We start from the raw sequence: 21,393 nt of genomic DNA on the forward strand, positions 1-21,393 counted from the left end.
CACTTGTACCCAGCGGATACGGTCGTCCAGAACATCCATGATTCCCTACTCCACCTGCAACGGCAGGGGAAGGAGGTTTCTTTCTGCTGGGTGCCGGGGCACGTGGGTTTTAGGGGAAACGAACTGGCGGATGTGGCTGCCAAAGATGCATGTTCGCTCCCTCATGTTGTTGAATGTGCCGTCCCCCTCCATGCTGTAACCTTCCTTTTGTGTTTTCGTGTTATGCATCAATGGGAAGAGGAGTGGCTGGCAGTTTCTGACAATAAGCTGTGTCTGGTAAAGGCCACTACGCGACCATGGCGTATGTCCTACCAGTCATACAGGCGGGATGAGGTTCTCCTCACTCGCCTCCGCATCGGGCACAATCCCTTAACGCATGGTTTTTTACTCTGGTGGGAGGACCCCCCAATCTGCAGTGCTTGTAGCGTCCAGATTACTGTGCGCCACATTTTACTTGACTGTCTTTTGTTCTCTGACCAGCGGGCGGTGGTTTCTTTGCCACCGGATTTGCCCTCTATTTTGTAAGACGACGCAGCGACTGTGGTTAAGGTCTTACGGTTTTGTGTCCTGTCCAATCTGTTGCCTCGGATTTTAGGGAGAGGGTTTTAATGTGCTGCTGGGTGACTGGCTCACCCAGGTTTTAGGTAAGTGGTCCACCAGTCACGATTACCTCCTTGTTTCCCTTCGGTTTCTGTTCTCTTTTCCTTGTGTTTCCTTTCCATTTTTAGTGTGTTTCTTCTCCTCTTGTTTTGCCTCTGTATGTGAGCATTTGGAACTGCGTCAGGCCTGTGTCTTTTAGCTGTTCTCCTTGTTCGGTGTCCATCTTCGTCCCTTCACCGCATGTGTTCCTGTTTCTATGCGTTTGGGCGCTGATGACCACGCTGTTTAGCACCTGTAAACCTCAAACACACACACACACACACACACACACACACACACACACACACACACACACACACGACAGACCAGTGCCACATTGCACACACACACACGACAGACCAGTGCCACATTGCCAAGTGGGATGCATTGCCAAATTGTGTATTTTGACATATTTGTATCCTCCTACCAATGTGTACTACAACTCATATGGCCATGCAGCCTTTTTTCAGTATTTGGGAGTATCTGATGGTACTGTCCTTGTGCTCATGGTGATCTGTATGCCAGGTGACACAATGAACAGAGGCACACATGTGGGACAGTGACTTCCGTACACCATAGTGAGAAGATGGTTCTGGATAGTACATCTGCTCAAACGTTGTTGTTGTCCATCATTTAATTGGCAAAGGTTTTTTGCACTGTGGTTTGTCTTCCAAGTGTTATAAACTTGCAGTAAATGCTTGACACAATGACAAGTAAATAGCTCTGTGCCTGCATAATGTTGTAGATGGAATTTCTCACACAGTGTGGCCACAAACAGATGTGCTGATATTGCTTGTCTTGCCCATTCTGCACTTTATTCTTGTGTCAACTGCCAATACACTTGTCAGAGGAGATCAGTAATGTGACACTCCAAACTATTTTGTTTGCTGTGATGATAAGAGCGTTCCCTTTCCATCATAACAGCTATCTCTAATTCAGTTTCTTATAAGCATATGTTTCAGAGAAAATAATCTTGCTTCTCTTGTTGCTATCAGTTTTATTGAAAATCCTACTGTGCTTGATGAACTTGGTAATTTGAATAGCTGTATAACATTACTTCTTGGTACATTTCATGATTTGAACAAGCAAATCACTGTGACTTCTCTTAACCCACAAACAAGCCACCACCTTAGTGCAGTAACTATTAATATGAGCCATAATATTTTCTTTGTGTGTGTGTGTGGGGGGGGGGGGGGGGGGGGATGATAATATGTTAGTTTCAGATAGGTACTCTTTCTGTTTACTGGTGGGATTTATTTGTGTTGTAAATACCAGTATAACACAGTTTATTTGTACAATACTAGCAAATACAGGATACTGAGCTCAAAGCCCAAAATCATAGCCATGTCCAGGAAAAAATCCAGATTTCACTGCTTTCAAGTAGCCCCTGACGACAATGATGATGGAGGGAGTCAGCAAAATCTTGGAATTTTACCCAAACCTGACATGACAAGTTGAACAAGAACCTTTTTCCCAAGGTATCCATAACAAAAGACTTCATAGTCATACTGCATTTTTCTGCTTGGACTCACAATACAATAATATTATGAACATGATAAAGATAAGTTGTATAATGGGAGAATATTTCAATTGACGTGCTTTACACCCAGTAACAAGTCCACCTAGCTACTTAAAAGTCAGTCAGTAATTAAGAATGGAGAAATTTGTGTGAGAAGAGAACAGAAATGTGGTGTTGCAGAAGAATGCTGAAGACAGAGTGGGAGATCAGGTAATGGAGGTACTGAATCAGAGTGTGGGAAAAAAATTATGGTACATCTTGACTAAAATAAGGGACTAATTGACAAACATATCCTGAAACATTAAAAAAATTGTAAATTTACCAATGGAGGGGAGTGTGGGAAGTGAAAATTGTAGAGACAGGCCAAGACTGAATACAGTAAGCAGATTCAGGTGGATGTAGAGTGCAATAGTTATGAAGAAACTAACGTGGATAGCTGCATTAAACTGGTCTGCAGACTGAAGAAAACAGCAAAAACAACACACGGTCTTACATTCAGAACAGTCTGGGACAGTGTAAAACAATCAGTGGGATAATGAAGGACTCCAGTTTACAGGAAATTAATCATTGAAGATACATTCCAGGAACATCTGGTGAAGGATCTAGCCTATATACACAACCATATTACCACTATCACTACATAGAGGGACTGCTGAAAAGTAGTAACAACTGCAAGAAATTCCATTGAGTTCTAGGTGACGATTTCAGAGACTCAGATAATGCAAGAGTCTGTAATTGAAGCAGGAAAGTAGGTTCTGAATAACTTGCTGATAAAATTTATTGTGTCCTGGATCTATGTTTTGATGGTAATCTTGCTATGCAGTAAGCACTGGATGTTTGAAACAGAACTATAATAATATACAAATGATACTTACTGCATTTGCACTTTTTAGGACAGAGACAATCCTGAGCAGAATGAAGCAGAGCAGGAGAATGAACTTGCAGTAAATCTTTGTGTTCGTAACAAACCTGATAACATCAGCAGTGAAGGTGAACGGGAGAGAGCACGTGACATCCACAATAAAGCAATGTAAGTTTCAGTTAAAATAAATACTAATTATGTTTGCTCTTTGTTTATAATTACTGGCCTGCTTTTAGTTACAGATTAGAACAGTCCATGTTAAAAATTACACGTGTAAGCTTCATTTTACATTTTGTTGCTAATTTAGAAGACTTTTGAAGAAAGCTTAGAAGCATTACCATGTTTGGCAATTGAGACAACAACTCATTTTTATAAAACTGTGGATAGATATCACAAATCATACAGTCACTTAAAAATATACTCTTCTGTGTAAAATAGTGTAGAGTGTTAGTCACCACATAGAAGAGGCATTGAAGGCATTGAATGCCAAACAGGCACATTTAAAGTTCATTCAAATGTAAATTAACCCATTGGACTAAGTTTGTCTTCAGAGGAAGGAACACACACACACACACACACACACACACACACACACACACACACACACACCAGGTCACTGTCATCTCAGGATGCTATAATCTGATAGCTATTTTCAAATACACACAGTGGACCTTGATGTTCACAAAATACAGCGTTCCTGTGTGTGTGTGTGTGTTTTTGTGTGTGTGTTTTGAATCACTGTTACAAGGGAATTATCCAATGCGGCATGTCAAAGCCTGCCCTGAAATTTTTCACCCAGTAAAATATGCCAAAAGAAATATGCTGTCAACATTTTGACTGCTAAGGAAACGAAAAATGTTAAAAGCTACACATTTCTGCTGCATGAAGAACCACTTATAAAAAGTGGTTTGTAATGCCCTTGCTGCCCAGTGTGCAAGTCGATGAATGAGTAGACAGGATAATGTAGTGCCACATAGCAGAAAGTCCAAAGTGAACACACATGAATTTTAAGCATGTAAACCATACCACAAATGTTTCAAATCATTAATAGTTTGAATAACTGGCAGTTCATATTGACAGCTAAACTGTTGCAGATATAATTATTACACAAGTGACTAGCAGAGGAAAGCAAATCTAGGCAGCGTATGATGATACATTACAGACAACTTCCATCAGTCAGAACTATACTTTGGTGCATGAAATACGAGTATTTTATAACAATTTCTGCAGTGTAGTGCTTATGATAATGTTTGAATAATTGCACCGTTTACTAACAATGAAACAGTTCCTTGTTTATTCAATGTACTTACCACAAAAATGCAAAATGTCTATTGGATGACAAAATAAACTTTTCATTACATCAGACATACCTGATAAAATAAAAATTAATGCAGTCAGGCACTCCACAGTAATTGTTAGTTGTATTTAGACAGAATTAGGATGGAGTAATAAATGGCTGTGGCCATTGTTCTGGATATTGTACTGCATATCTGGCATACCTGATAAAATTTATAAAACATGGTGATGCAAACTGACAGTGCAGAAATGACTGAAGTTTAACAATAATGTTCCACTAATAAACTGGAAATGACAAAGAGATGTCAGTAATTACATTGTCTGACAATTTACTAAAAAATACTTTAGACTCAACACAAAAATTTCTTTTTTAAGAGGCTGAATCACACTATTAGTTCCAGGTGGAATCTGAATTATATTAACAGCCTTTTCATCAGCATCCTACAGCCAGAGGTGCCATTATGTCCAGACCAAGAGCCCAGCAAAAGCAGTGAGTTATTTTCCGCAACTGGTAAGAAGAGGTTTCAGATGTAATATTGAAAATTCTCCTCTCCCATTTTTCCAGATTGTGCAAGATATCTGCAACTAAACAGTCTTTTTTTTTTTAAAATTTTGGTTCTAGTTTGCTATGAGGTACCTGAAAATAGATATAAACCTGTGGAAACAGTAATTCACTGATACTTATCAGTGCAAAAACCTGAGTGATTGCCTTTTATACACAGAATTTTAGGAGATAATGAGAAGCTTTGTCTTCATATCAGCTACAAATTTTTCTATAGTACTCGTATTTCTGATCAATGATATGTCCTCTACACATTTGGTTGAAGTAAACCTTGTAATTTTGCTACTTCCTATTCACTATAATGTTCCGAATCCGTTTAACCAGATCAAAGAAGCATGGACATCAGTAATGTTCATCTCATGTGCAAGTCAGAGTGTCCAGACTCACAGATCTTGCTTGGTACTGTTGTGCAGATGTTACAACACAAAACCGGCTTTGCATATTGCTTATCTTAAGCATTTTCTTTCCTTTTCTTTGCCATTCAAAGCATAGGTACCACAGTTCATAGAACCATCAATTTCCTGATCTTCTAATGTTTCCACAATGTCTAATGAAATGTCGACATCATTCAAATGAATGTCCAAGAAATTAACTAATAAATAACACATTTGTAGGTCTTTAGGAGAAATAGGTGATTTTGGTTGCATACCACATTCTTCATACTCATCTTTGTGAGGTTGAAAACATTACTTGGAAACCACATTACTGTGAAACTCTGGAACCTGCACAAAGACAGATGCTTTGAGCAAAAATGAGGTATGTTCAGAAAATTCTGGAACTTTGTTCAAAAATTTTTTCTGTGCTTATTTTTTTACTTATTGTGCATGGTGTCTTTCAAAATACTCTCCTCTACAATTGATACACCACTCCCAATCCCATTTTGACTTCTGGAAGCAGTCCTGGTATACCTCTTGTTAGATTGCATGAAGCACCACTTTCAAATTTTATCTTGTCTTTTGTTGCAAATCTTCATCTATTCTACGGGTTTTTCAACTTTGGAAATAAAAATAAGTCCACAGGCCAGGCCTGGAGAGTACGGATGATGAGGCAGCATAGTGATCTCTTTTTTTTTTTTGTGTAATAGTCACTACCAACAGGGATGAATGTGCGGGTGCTTTATCGTGATGCGGGAGCCATGAATTGTTTCGCTACATTTCAGGCCAATTCCTTCTCATATTTTCTTACAGGCATTGCAGCACGTCCCACTTCATTAAAAGTTTGTCCCTGTGGCATGAACTCATGGTGAACTAATCCTTAAAAGTCAAAGAAAACTATCAGTGTGTCTTTGTCATTTGACCTCACTTGAGCTTTTTTTGGTCTTGGAGAACCTCTCCTGACCCATCGTGAAAATTGATCTGTGGTCTCAACACCACAACTGTAGACCCGCGCGTCATTACCATTTATGATTCCCTTAAGAAATATCTCATTCTCATCTGCGTGGTCCAAAAGCTTGTAACAGATTGCAAGACGAAGGTCTTTCTGGTCTTGACTCATGAGCCATGGGGCGAGCTGGCAGCAACACAATGCATTCCAAGATGCTGTGTCAGGATTTCGTGACATGATCAGACTGAACTGTTACATTCTTCTGCAATCTCTTTGTCAGTCATTCTTCGATTGGTACGTACATTTTTGTTTACATTCCTGACATGAGCATTGTCAGTAGACATGAAAGGGTGTCCTGAACGAGAGTCATCTTTAACTTCCGTCCAGCCATCCTTAAACCATGTGAACCATTCATAACACTGAGTATCGCTTAAGTACTCATCACCATAGGCTTCCTGCATTATTTGGTGTGTCTGTGTAAAGGTTTTCTTGAGTTTCACACAAAATTTAATGCAGACATCAGTTCTCTAATTCTGCCATCTTGAAGTTTGCAAACTGTGTGACTCAAAGTTCTTCTCAATACGGAACTGAACAATAACTTAACAGACATACAAAAATGAAACTTCCTGCAGTTACACATTAAACACACGTGTGTGCTGGGATGCCAACCGCATTTCACTCCAACATGCCATTGGTGCAAAATTACGAATGATCCAGAATTTTTTGAACAGACCTTGTAGAAACACAAAGTAAAATTAATTTGGTTTTATCTCCATTGATAGCAGTTGGTGATACAGCAAAGGCAACCGCTAAGTTATTATGGATATTAAACAGGTTGCAAATTTCAGCAAATAGTAACTGTGAACAAACCTGTCAGAGAAGCTATCAACGGAAACTGAAATTCGCTTTGTTCAAATTACGATTGTGTTGTGATTTGTTATCCATTCACCAGTGCTCTGTCAGCCGAGGCTGTACACCTGCGCTGTTGCACATGTTCTGTCTGCTACAGCCATGATAGGGGTATACAATTCTCCAGCCACCTAGTGCGCTACAAATTTGACCATTTTTAACATTTAAAAAAAAATACTTGTAGTGTGTCTTAGCAGCTAAAATTTTGTAATTGCTTTCTTTCTGCAATTCTTTACTGTATAAAGAATTTGATGACAGTTTTTGACATGTCAGATCGGACAATTCCTTTCATAGTTATGCAGGAGTTGAAGAAGGGAACAGAGAGATATGTGTAATTGTATTTTCTTTTAAATTTAGTTATGTGGTTAGTATTTGAGATTTACTTCTTACTATACTCTTATGTCAAAAGTTAAGGTGTGGCCTGTATACATACATGGCCTATATAAATCCAAATATGGCACACAGCCAACAAGAAAAATTATTCTTGCTTCCCATTCTATAAAATTTTCTTCTGCAACCCAAGGTTATCCTCTGTTCAGTTTTCATTAAGATGCTTGCTTTCTTAGGTTTTTCACAGATTTAATTTGTCTCTGTGTCTGTGGTACTGGCATTTTACAGAAAAGGAGCCAATCTAAGTTTAGTTTTGACAGTACTCTGAGCTAGCAGTGGTAATTGTTTGCTGAAATGCTGTGTCTTCCTTTTTTTTTAACAGACCGAAATGTAGATGGACAGAAAAACATAAAATTGGTGTTTGATACTTCATTTATTGCTGTATGATTGTATTTTATTATTTGTTGGTTTACATAATATGTTTCACTCTTATTTACAAACTCAACTTTAAAATTGCTTGCATTACCTTCTTTTCCCTATATACAGAATGAATACATTAATAAAAATTAAGTCTTTGAATAAAATAGTAATGCAGTTTTTCTTTCTGCACGTACAGCAAACTACAAGAAGCAAGGGCACGGCTGCAACATTTGCAACAGCTTCTTGCAACAGTAGTTGATTTCCAGAGCAGTGGACAGTCTGTGCCTCAACATTACCTTGACCAGCTGGCACAAGAGACAGCTAGTGATGATGGGAGCAAAGAAGCAGCTCCCCATGACAGGTGAGACCATCAACAATAACTTGTTGGACTCTGAAGCATGCTACTCTACTAATGTTAGCTATCTCATTCTTGAAACTTTTAGAATATTTTTTTTCTGATACAGTCATGACAGTGCCATATTGTCCAATAATAAGATATGAAATGGACATTATTTTTTCAGATACATCAGTATTTACGATTCAGCAACTGTAAAGTGTGCCATGCACTCATATGTGCATGTTGTTCTAATCAGTGTTACTGGGAACATTACAGTTCTGGCAATTGACTGCTATTAGTTGTAAATATGGAATAAAGAGTTCTGTCAGAATGTAAATAATTTAGAAGTAAACTTTACTACTCGTGAACAGTAATGGCGTTGTGATGCCAACAGCCACATATTGTCTAAATCAACAGTAGGCATGTGGTAAAAAAGCACTAAGAACACTGAAGTATATCTAATTTTAAATATTACACCCAAAAATTTAAAAAAATGGGACAATGTAGTAGAAAACTGTGGATGTTATATAAGAGTTGGATGATTTCAGTGTCAAGAGTTTTGGTAGACAGACTGTTGTCATATTTAACACAATAACCTCCCTCACTAAAATTTACCTCTCTCATACCAGATTATTAAAATTATTTGTTTTATTTCTAAATGGTAGGGGTAGTTTGTTAAAGAGTAGGTTGCCTATGTTTCCAATCCCATCATAATTTCTCCTCAATGTTTTGCCCATCTGATTAATGTTTGCTGTGGATTGCTTTGGTGATCTTTTAATAATTTTTTCATCAGCCCTTTTTGTGCAATGAAATTTTTCTGTGAGCAGCTCCCAAATGGGATGCCGTATGGTATTACTGAATGTGTAAGTTCATGGTACACAATTTTTAGAGTGTATCACATGATTGGCTGAAGATTCTAAATGCACAGCAGAGACTACCTGGATTTTTCTAGCATACTCGTATGTATATCACTTTATTGGCTCCAGATTCTAAATGTATAGCAGAAACTACCTGGATTTTTTTTAGCAATTTCTCTCTGTGCCGGTCCTGTTAATGTGTTCTGTCAGTTCATATGCCCAAAAACGATGTGCCTGGTACTTATTCAATTTCTTTGACATCAATTTTTGAGTGTTTAATATAGGCAGAGGGCTTCTGGATAGACAGAGCAGCATATTAGCTGTCTTGCTTGTGTTCACCAATGATTTATTCTTGTACAGTCAGGGCAGGAACTTTCAGTTGTACTCTTCGGTTTGTATTTTAATTGCACGATTGAGTTGAATGGGAGGAGCAAATTTTTGACATCTGTAAATAATACAGAAGTTGTTGTTGTTGTTGTTGTTGTTGTTGTTGTTGTCTTCAGTCCAGAGACTGGTTTGATGCAGTTCTCCATGCTATTCTGTCCTGTGCAAGCTTCTTCATCTCCCAGTACATACTGCAGCCTACATCCTTCTGAATCTGTTTAGTGTATTCATCTCTTGGTCTCCTTCTACGATTTTTACCCTCCACGCTCCCCTCCAATACTAAATTGGTGATCCCTCGATGCCTCAGAATATGTCCTACCAATTGATCCCTTCTTCTAGACAAGTTGTGCCACAAATTTCTCTTCTTCCCAATTCTATTCAGTACCACCTCATTAGTTATGTGATCTACCCATCTAACTTCAGCATCCTTCTGTAGCGCCACATTTCGAAAGCTTCTATTCCCTTCTTGTCTAAACTATTTATCGTCCACGTTTCACTTCCATAAATGGCTACACTACATACAAATACTTTCAGAAAAGACTTCTTGACACTTAAATCTATACTTGATGTTAACAAATTTCTCTTCTTCATAAACGCCTTTCTTGCCATTGCCAGTCTACATTTTATATCCTTCCTACTTCGACCATCATCAGTTATTTTGCTCCCCAAATAGCAAAACTCATTTACTACTTTAAGCATCTCATTTCCTACTCTAATACCGTCAGCATCACCCGATTTAATTCGACTACATTCCATTACTCTTGTTTTGCTTTTGTTGATGTTCATCTTATATCCTCCTTTCAAGACACTGTCCATTTCATTAAGCTGCTCCTCCAGGTCCTTTGCGGTCTCTGACAGAATTACAATGTCATTGGCGAACCTCAAAGTTTTAATTTCTTCTCCATGGATTTTAATACCTACTCCAAATTTTTCTTTTGTTTCCTTTACTACTTGCTCAATATATAGATTGAATAACATCAGGGATAGGCTACAACCCTGTCTCACTCCCTTCGCAACCACTGCTTCCCTTTCATGCCCCTTGACTCGTATAACTGCCATCTGGTTTCTGTACAAATTGTAAATGGCCTTATACTCCCTGTATTTTATCCCTGTCACCTTCAGAATTTGAAAGAGAGTATTCCAGTTAACATTGTCAAAAGCTTTCTCTAAGTCTACAAATGTTAGAAATGTAGGTTTGCCTTTCCTTAATCTATTTTCTAAGATGAGGGGTAGGGTCAGTATTGCCTCACGTGTTCCAACATTTCTACGAAATCCAAACTGGTCTTCCCCGAGGTCGGCTCCTACCAGTTTTTCCATTTGTCTGTAAGGAAATCGTGATAGTATTTTGCAGCCGTGGCTTACTAAACTGATAGTTCGCTAATTTTCACATCTGTCAACACCTGCTTTCTTTGAGACTGGAATTATCTATCATCTTCTTCTTGAAGTCTGAGGGTATTTCGCTTGTCTCATACATCTTGCTCACCAGATGGTAGAGTTTTGTCAGTGCTGGCTTTCCCAAGGCTATCAGTAGTTCTAATGGAATGATGTTTACTCCCGGGGCCTTGTTTTGACTTAAAGTCTTTCAGTGCTCTGTCAAACTCTTCATGCAGTATCATATCTCCCATTTCATCTTCATCTACATCTTCTTACATTTCCTTAATACTGTCATCAAGAACATCGCCCTTGTATAGACTGTCTATATACTGCTTCCACTTTTCCGCTTTCCATTCTTTGCTTAAAACTGGGTTTCCATTTGGGCTCTTGGTATTCATGCAAGTGGTTCTCTTTTCTCCAAGGTCTCTCTAATTTTACTCTAGGCAGTATCTATCTTACCCTTAGTGATATACGACTCTACATCCTTACATTTATCCTCTAGCCATCCCTGCTTAGCCATTTTGCACTTCCTGTCAATCTCATTTTTGAGGCATTTATAGTCCTTTTTGCCTGCTTCATTTATGGCATTTTTTTTATTTTCTCCTTTCATCAATTAACATCAGTATCTCTTCTGTTACCCAAGGATTTATACTAACCCTCATCTTTTTACCTACTTGATCCTCTACTGCCTTCACTATTTAATCTTTCAAAGCTATCCATTCTTCTTCTACTGTATTTCTTTCCCCCAATCTTGTCATCTTTCCCAAATGCTCTCCCTGAAACACTCTGCAACCTCTGGTTCTGTTAGTTTATCCAGGTCCCATCTCCTTAAATTCCCATCTTTTTGCAGTTTCTTTAGGAATCTACAGTTCATAACCAATATATTGTGGTCAGAGTCCACATCTGCCCCGGTAAATGTCTTACAATTTAAAACATGGTTCCTAAATCTCTTGTCTTACCATTATATAATCTATCTGAAACCTGTCAGTCTCTCTATGGTTCTTCCATGTATACAACCTTCTTTCATGTTTCTTAAACCAAGTGTTAGCTATGATTAAGTTATACTCTGTGCAAAATTCTACCTGGCAGATTTCTCTTTCATTCCTTACCCCATTCCATATTCACCTACTATGTTTCCTTCTCTTCCCTTTCCTACAATCGAATTCCAGTCACCCATGACTATTAAATTTTCGATTCCCTTCACTATCTGAATAATTTCTTTTATCTCATCATACTTTTCATCTATCTCTTTGTCATCTGTGGAGCTCTAGTCGGCATATAAACTTGTACTACTGTGGTAGACGTGGGCTTCGTGTCTATCTTGGCCACAATAATGCATTCACTATGCTGTTTGTAGTAGGTTACCCGCACTGCTATTTTTTAATTCATTATTAAGCCTACTCCTGCATTACCCCTATTTGATTTTGTATTTATAACCCTGTATTCACCTGACCAAAAGTCTTGTTCCTCCTGCCACCAAACTTCACTAATACCCATTATATCTAACTTTAACCTATCCATTTCCCTTTTTAAATTTTCTAACCTACCTGCCCAATTAAGGGATCTGACATTCCACACTCTGAGCCGTAGAAGGCCAGTTTTCTTTCTCCTGATAACGACATCCTCTTGAGTAGTCCCCGCCCAGAAATCCGAATGGGGGACTATTTTACCTCCAGAATATTTTACCCAAGTGGACGCCATCATCATTTAACCATATAGTAAAGCTGCATGCTCTCGGGAAGAATGATATTCGGGAACCACATGTTTGTCTGGCCTCTCAATAGACACCCCTCCGTTGTGGTTGCACCTACGGTACGGCTATCTGTATCGCTGAGGCACGCAAGCCTCCCCACCAATGGCAAGGTCCATGGTTCATGGGGGGAAAGGGGTAGGGGAATTACCGAAGTAGTACTATGGAAATTTAATAAAACATAGGAAGAGCAGAGGGCCCCTTTCACTGAGCCCTGTATGTCTCCACAGTTTCTCAGGGCTTTATCCGAGTAACTCTTTTCAGATTATGGCTGTGTGATTTCAGCCATTTGCTTTTGGTTGATGAGGTGTGATTGAAGCCACTGATTTTCAGTGCCTCTGATGCTACAAGATTCTAGCTTCCAAAGCAACAGTGAGTGATTAATGAGTCCAAAAGCCTTACTTAAATCAGTGAAAAATCCAGAGTAAAATCCCTCCTGATTGATGGATTTAAGACTCTGCTCATGGAATTTATTAAGAGTGAATAATTAACGGGTCAGTGATTCCATTTTATCAATAAATGCTGTTATTTGACTGTAGATAACTTTTTCGATTATCTTAGATTTAGCTATATCTTAAATATAGCTGAGAGACAACAATAGTTTACATTTTGACTTCTCTCATTTTTGAAGACTGCAGTTACGTTAGAGGCCTTTAATGCTTCTGGGAAACTTGCTGTGTGTGAGGATGTGACAGTCCCACAGAAGGATTTTTTATAGTGTTGGATACCATCAGTTCCACATGAGTCAGATGATTTAGAGTCTCTTACAATTTTAATACCTATTGTTCAGTTACCAGAGCAGGAAAAGTAGACCTATCTGATGTTGGGAATGAAGTTTTATATGATTCTCCTGCTACAGTGATTCTTCACAGTGCATTATCAGCAATCTTTGGTAAATGTAGTTAAATTATTTTTTTTCTGCTTTGCATCTGAAGTTTTTTTATCATTTAACTTAAGGTATTCAGGTGAGTCCTATTTGGCTTTGGTTTCTGTGGTACCACTGGCAACTTCCCAAAAGACGTTTAGTTGCATTAAGTTGATAGTATGCTGATGGTTTGAGGTATTTTTTGCATTTGATGTGACTGCGTTGAGAAACTTTTTATTCTTTTTAAAGTATCTTTGAAAATTCAAGTCGCTATTTATTGTACTTCCTATGCAAAGTTCATTCTTGGTTGCCTAGGAGATGATATTCCCTTAGTGATCCACTCCATGCATCCAGTGATTCATAAAGAATTTCCTATATATCATACAAGTAAAAAAGTGGCACTTTAAAATAACATGAACTTTCCTTTTAGTGTCACCCTCATGATAAAATTTTTCCATATCTCTTGCAGTTACTTAATTAAAATGAAATTGTTGGAGTCTATGATACTATTTTTTATGTGCTCTTTGGTACTGAGGGTCTGTTGGCAGCCATATGTGTCAGTTTTACTTTAAGTAAGAGGCCGTCATGGTCAGAAAGCTAGTTGGATAAATTTTGTAAACTGAGTACTAGGGTAGAAATAAGATCAACAAATATGACATGAGTTTAACTGCAGGAAGTGGGTGTTAGTCTTGTGGATACCTTGACCATGTTTGCCATAGAAAATGTACTCAATAAATTATTTACGTCAGTTGATTCCTGTGACTCAACTGCAAAGTGTATATTAAAATCACTACATAATATGATTATTTTTTCTTTGGCGATATAGAGGCTCATATCTTGCTCCACCCTTCTCAGAAATACTGACGTGTTATCAGTTGATGGTGTTCAGTGAATGCAGATGATTCTGTTAGTGGAGCAGCTGAATTTGCAATTATTGCTGAATAAAGAAAACACAAACATTACAAATTTAAAAATTTTGCATTTTTATGTTTCAGTCCAGCAGAGGTGACTTCACAGGCAGAACAGGAAAGGCATTCATTTGAAAGGCCTCCTCTGAAAGAAAAACGAACTAACACACAGGTACTCTATGACTATGATTTGATGTCTACATTTGGATCTACATACATAATCTGCAAACCACTGTGAAGTGTGTGGCAGATGGTTCTTTGCATGGTAACACACATTAGGGTTTGTTCTACAAACATATATAGAGCACTGGAAGAATGACTGCTTAAATGCCTCTGTGTGATCTGTAATTAGTCAAATTTTGTCTTCACGCTCCATATGGGAGCAATAAATAAGGGAGATGAGGAATAAGTCTAGATGCTTCACTTAATATAAGTTCTTGAATGTTGTAACTACGCTTTCATGTGATAATTTACTACTACCTAAAAGAATCTGCCAACTCAAGTTTTCCAGCAGATCTGTGACCACTAGTACTGCCCTTACACACATCCAGTATCCTCTGATGGTTCTACTAGAATACTTATCTATGTGGTTACCATTTCCTCTTTCACCTCTGACAATAAGATGTATGTGTAAAATGACACATTGCATCATGGTTCATAGCCCACATTAAACCATAGGTCCCCCTATAACTGGCTGAGTAAGTTAGTTCAAGGATCAAGGGAAGGTAAGGGTGTATGACCTCCAATAACACCATACTGGCGAAACGCTGCCTTGTTTAAACCACCCTTTGGGTGGGGGACAACTTCACATTTTTAATTTGGCGCCTAGTACAATGTTCACAGGAATAGAAGTATGTTACAGATATATTGTGTAAAATGTTTTATAGTCCTTTCCATCATGATTTTTTTTTTCCCAGAAAAACTTGTTAAAGACTGTCTCTCCTTTTCCCGGTTCCTACAGTGGAAACACTTTTTTGCCACCAATCCTTCCAAACAAACTCAACCAAAGACCATCATTGAACCCTGCCAAACTCAGTTTACTCCTCCATCCAAGTGTGATCCACCCCCACTGCTCCCAAATCATCCTCAGTTAACTTTCTAGAATTTCTTAACCTTGATCCTTGCCTCACCATCATTCCCCAGATCCATCAATGTGCAAGCTAATCTTACATCTGGAGAAAGCACTGCAATCCACAATGCTTGTAATCCTTACCCTCATGCCAGAATCTCTCGCTAGAGTCTTATCTCCCTCCTCATCTGTACCACTTCCTGCACTCCTACCTTCTACATGCTTCCTAAAGTCCATAAACCCAACCACCCAGGATGCCCCTTAGTGGCTGGTTACTGTGCCTCCACTCAGAGAATTTCTGCTTTCATAGACCAACATCTACAGCTCATTACCTACAACCTACAATCCACCAACTGTCTACAGTTCTTTTTCCTTTACCACATGGTACCTTGCTGATCACTTTTGATGCCACCTCTCTTTACACTAACATCCCGAATGCTCATGGCCTTGACATGACTAAACACCATCTTTTGCAACCCCTGATGGATTGAAAACCTTCTTCCTGGTCACCATGACCAACAATATCCTGACCTACAATTGCTTCTCCTTTGAAGACATTGCCTACAAGCAGTCAGGGTACAGCAGAGGGCACCTGCATAGCACCATCCTATGCCAACCTATTCGTGGGCCATTTAGAGGAATCCTTTCTAACCCACCCTGTATCCTAAACCCCTCACCTGGCACAGATTCACAGATGACGTCTTTGCGATCTAGATCGAGAGTGAGGAGGCCCTGTCGACATTCCTCCAGAACCTCAACACCTTCTTCCCCATTCACTTCACCTGGTTCTCCTCACCTCAACAAGCCATTTTCCTCGATATTGACCCCCCACCTCAAAGATGGCTACCTCCGTCCATATTAAACCTACAACCACTAACAATGCCTCCTCTTAGACAGCTTCCACTCATTCCATACCAAGAAATCCCTTCCATACAGCCTAGCCACCCATTGTTGCCGCATCTATAGTGAAGAGTAGTCCCTCTTGAAATATACCAAGGATCTCACTGTGGCCTTCACAGACCTTAATTACCCTCCCAACCATGTACAGAAATAGATATCCTATGCATTATCTCTCCATTCACTCCCCACTTCCCAAAGGCCCACCATCTGGCAACAGAGGAGCATTCCCTTTATGACTTGGTACCACCTAGCAGCGGAGCAACTGAACCACATTTTGTGGCAGGGTTTCAACTATCTCTCGTCTTGCCCTGAAATGAGGAATGTTCTACCCAGCATCCTTCCCCCAATTCCCACAGTGGTATTCCAACCCCACCAAACCTATTCAATATCCTCGTCCATCCTTGCACAACTCCTGCACCCAGCCCCTTGCCTCATGGCTCATACCCTGGTAATAGACCTAGATGCAAGACCTGTCCCATACACCCTCCCACCACCTTCTACTCCAGTCTTGTCACTAGTATCACCTATCCCATCAAAGGCAGGGCTACCTGTGACACCAGTCACGTGATGTATAAGCTAAGCTGCAACCAATGTGCTGCGTTCTACATGGGCATGACTACCAACAAGCTGTCTGTATGCATGAATGGTGACAAACTGTGGCCAAGATACAGGTGGATCGCCCAGTTGCTGACCGCACTACCCAATACAACATTCTGAATCTTAATGACTGCTTCACAGCCTGTGGCATCGGGATCCTTCCTACCAATGCCAGCTCCTCTGAATTGCTAGGTGGGAATTCTTCCTGCAATATATCCTGTTTTCCCTTAAGCTTCCTGGCCTCAACCTTTCTTAGTAATTGTCCTTCACCCCCCTTTCCTGCTTCCACTCCAGCACTTCAAAGCCCTCTACTCCATCAACATGCTCACAATCTTTTTACTTCTCTCCCTTTGGATTTAGAAGAGGAATAGGAACAGGAGATGCTATTGGCCTGTTAAGAACTTTAGGGGAAAGATGTATGGAAAAAGGTAGAGAAATCTTTGCTGTTTTATAGATTTAGAAAGGGCTTTTGACAGAGTCCAGTGGAACAAGCTGATGTATATTTTGAAGAGGAAAGGAATAGATTGAAAAAAGAGACAACCGATACAGAATCTACATTTACAGCAGAAAATAAGGATAAGGATTGGAAATGAAATATCAGGAGGAAGCAGCATTGGATGAGGTGTTAGACAAGGTTGTTGCCTTTCCCCACTGTTGTTTAATGCACACTTTGAAGAGATTATTGGGGAAGGCTTAGATGGGAAAAGAGGAATATGTATTGGTGGAAAGAGAATAGAAAGTATAAGAGTTGCTGATGACATAGTATTAGTGGCAGAAAGTGAGCGGTCAGTGACATGCTGAAAGATCTGAATGAAGCTTGTTTGGAATATGGGATGCAAATAAACACAGCAAAACAAAAGAGTATGGTCATCAGTACAAGACACAGACTGTCCAATATTTAAATAGGACAATCTACTATTACCCAAGTAATTGCATTTAAATATCTTGGAAGCACAATAACTGAAGACTTGAGATGTCACCAGGAAGTGAAAACTCGAATTGCCATAGCGGAGGAGGCATTCAACAGAAAGAGGAGACTTGTGTAACAAATTAGATAAAGGTCTAAGGAAAAGCCCTGGCAAATGTTTTGTTTGGAGTGTGGCACTATATGGGGCAGAAACATGGACACTGAGACAAGAGGATGAAAAAAGGTTAGAAGCATTTGAGATGTGGATATGGAGGAGAATGGAGAGAATAAGGTGGATGGGAAGAGTGACTAATGAAAGAGTGTTGGAAAGGGTTGGTGAGAGATGATGTCTGCTGAAGGTTATAAGAGAAAGGAAAAAGAACTCTTTGGGACATTAATTGAGAAGGGAGTGCTTGCTAGCAGATGCTTTGTAAGGATTGGTTTGTGGGAGAAGACTGAGAGGAAGAAGGGGATACAAGATGATAGATGTCATAAAGGGAAGAGAAAATTATGCAGACCTGAAGAGGATGGCAGAAGACTGGACAGCCTGGAGAACTACCATGTGAAAACCTGCCTTTTGGCAGAACACATGATGATGATGATGATAATGATGATGATGATGATGTACATAAATTCACACACACACAAGCACACAGACGCCCAAACATACACTCCCACGGCCACAGCAAGTCTTGCCGCAGTTACGGGAGTGTACATTTTTACTTCAGTGTTGAAACCTAACCTCTGTCAGCCCACTTACCCAATAGTGAAATGATATTCTATGTGTTAGTCAGGAACTCACTAACAAACTTTTTAGAAGGATGATAAGTCATACTAACTTGTACATACAGGATACTTTTTTTCCTTAGGAACATAAACATTTTAATACTTCATTTATGAGTCACTTGTATGACTGAGAGACATTTGTCATGTCCACAACACAGCATTGCCAAACTGTTGTTAAGTATGATTCTGGTTTTCAAGCTCACATAGTGACTGAAAAGACAAGAGTAGATGTATGACAGTGCACGCCAAGATTTTAAAGCAGTCATTCTTTCTATGCTCCGTAAACAAATGGAACAGGAAGAATACCTAATAAATGCACAATGTGAAAAATATCTGCCACATACTTCATAGTGGTTTGCAAAGTATAGGTGTGGATGTAACATTTGTAAAAGTCACGCTAAAAAGAACATGTTCTTTAACAGAATTTATACCTCTACTTTCTACTTCCATAATCTCCATACACTATATGTATTTATGTCATTGCTAATAGGTAAAGTCTACCTTTGGTGTGACATGGACAGGTTGGAACTGGCTCTTTCTGACACTTAAGCATTATTTATTTTTTTTTGAGGGCATCCTATCAGATGTAATTGTATCATTAGTGTTGTAATCAGTCAAGTTTTTGGAGTTTTGAGGGACAGATGTTTTAAGTGTCTATGCCTGAAATATCCTTGCTCCCTAAAACCAATCATTTTACTCCTTTTTCACACATATAATTGTAAAGTTCATATATTTACAGGCTGATGCACAACGATTACAAGCAAGACGGCGTGAATTGGAACAGTTGATGCAAAAGGATCAGTGCCAGTCATCATCTGTGAATCAGAGTGAACCAGGTAGGCATGTTTACATTGTTGGCTAGTGTTCCATAGAACATGTGCATCACAATGTCCCATATCTCTCAGTTTTCTTCAGTATTTAGTAATTAGATCCATTTCTTTTGCAGCAGTCATGGTTTACAGTTATGTCATTTTTTTTTTTAAATTTAGTGTTTTGTTCTTGCTTATATTTCAGTTATGGATGTTAAGACAGTTGGCCATGATATGGGTCAGTACTGAACAGAATTAAACTATCTCGGAATAAAAAATCAAACGGAATATGTATCATTTACATCTGCATCTGCATCTACATTGATACTCCACAAGCCATGGCGGAAGGTACCCTTTACCACTACTTGTCATTTCTCATATTTTACCTTCATGATCCTTATGCTCAATGTATGTTGCAAGCAACAGAATCCTTCTGCAGTCAGCTTCAAATGCCGGTTCTCTAAAGTTTCTCAATAGTGTTCATCAAAACGAACATTGCTTTCCCTCCATGGATTCCCATTTGAGTTCCTGAAACACTTCCATAACACTTGTTTGTTGTTCTGGTGTATCAGCAACAAACCTAACAGCCCACCTCTAAGTTATTTCAGTGTCTTCCTTTAATGTGATCTGGCACAGATCCCAAACACTCAAGCAATACTCAACAATAGGTCGCATTGACGTCCTACATGCAGTCTTCTTTACAGGTGAACCACACTTTCACAGAATTCTCCCCAAAAACTGAAGTTCATGACCATTTGCCTTTCCTACCACAATCCTCACAAGCTCGTTCCACCTCATATCACTTTTCTACATTATGCCCAGATATTTAACTGACTTGACTGTGTCAGGCAAGATGTTAGTAATGCTGTATCCACACATGGCAGGTTTGAGCTTCCTACTCATGTGCATTGACTTATATTCTTTCCACATTTAAGGCTAGCTGCCATTCATTACACCAACTGGAAATTTTGTCCAAGTCATCTTGTTTCACCCTACAGTCACTCAACTTTGACACCTTACCGTGCACCATGGGATCATCAGCTAATGACCGCAGATTGCTGCCCACCCTGTCTGCCAAATCATATATGTATATAGAGAATTATAGTGGTCCTATCACACTTTCCTGGGGCATATAGTTCTTTTCTTATTTTACAGAATAGTTGGAAAAATTGCACTTTCCTCCCTAGTTCAGTCCCAAAACTGGGAATCTGTTGAATTTTTTACTGTATGCTGGAAATGTCTTGAGACTGTGTAATGCACTTATTCTATATCTTAGTTGGATAAACGGAATACGTTTTCAAATAGTTTTCTTTTCTCTGTATAGTGAACAATACCTACAGTTCCATCAGATCATATTTTTGAGATTCACAAAGTATGAAAGAGGGCATGTGTTTAACTTAAGTTTAAGAATTAGAATAGTGCAATTGATATAAAACATTTGACACATTGAATGGATACAGAGAAGGGTAGCGCAGATGTTCTCGGAATTGTTTGACCCAAAGGAGAATGTCACAGAGATGTTGAAAGAAGTGAAGTTGCAGACTCTTGAAGATAGACAGAAACTATTGCAAGAAAACTACTAAAAAGTTTCATGAACTGGCTTTAAATTATGACTGTATGAATATAGTAAAACCTCCTAAGGATCACTCGCATAGGAATTGTAAGCACAAGATTAGATTAATTACAGCACACAGAGAGGTATTTGAACAGTCATTCTTCCTGCACTCCATATGTGAATGGAATGGGAGAAAGCCCTTATAACTGGTACAGCGGGATTTACCCTCTGGCTTTACCCTCTGGCATCAACTTCACAGTGGTTCACAGAGTTTGGATGCAGATGTAGAAAGGAATTCACACCTACTCAGCACACTGCCTGCCACAGGGAAAGGAGCACTACAGAAGAAACAGGATCTATCCTCCACACACATTGCTGGTAGAGCTTGCACAAGATAAGGTGGCAATAGTACAAAAAAGTCCACCTAGTTGCCTG

General features: G+C 39.1%; 1 protein-coding gene across 11 annotated transcripts in view; it reads left to right on the forward strand.

Annotated features, from left to right (window-relative positions):
- The window catches only part of LOC126356163 (pericentriolar material 1 protein-like), a 382,055-nt gene that overhangs the window by 81,681 nt on the left and 278,981 nt on the right, over positions 1 to 21,393 (forward strand). For all 11 annotated transcript variants that reach the window (XM_050006912.1, XM_050006916.1, XM_050006913.1 and 8 more), the window contains exons 14-17: positions 3,052 to 3,188; positions 8,057 to 8,221; positions 14,423 to 14,507; positions 19,334 to 19,430. In XM_050006912.1, the coding sequence (XP_049862869.1) occupies positions 3,052 to 3,188; positions 8,057 to 8,221; positions 14,423 to 14,507; positions 19,334 to 19,430 (484 nt within the window). The remainder of the gene's footprint in view (positions 1 to 3,051; positions 3,189 to 8,056; positions 8,222 to 14,422; positions 14,508 to 19,333; positions 19,431 to 21,393) is intronic.

Source organism: Schistocerca gregaria, chromosome 3, assembly GCF_023897955.1.
Source record: "Schistocerca gregaria isolate iqSchGreg1 chromosome 3, iqSchGreg1.2, whole genome shotgun sequence".
Lineage (NCBI taxonomy): Eukaryota > Metazoa > Arthropoda > Insecta > Orthoptera > Acrididae > Schistocerca > Schistocerca gregaria.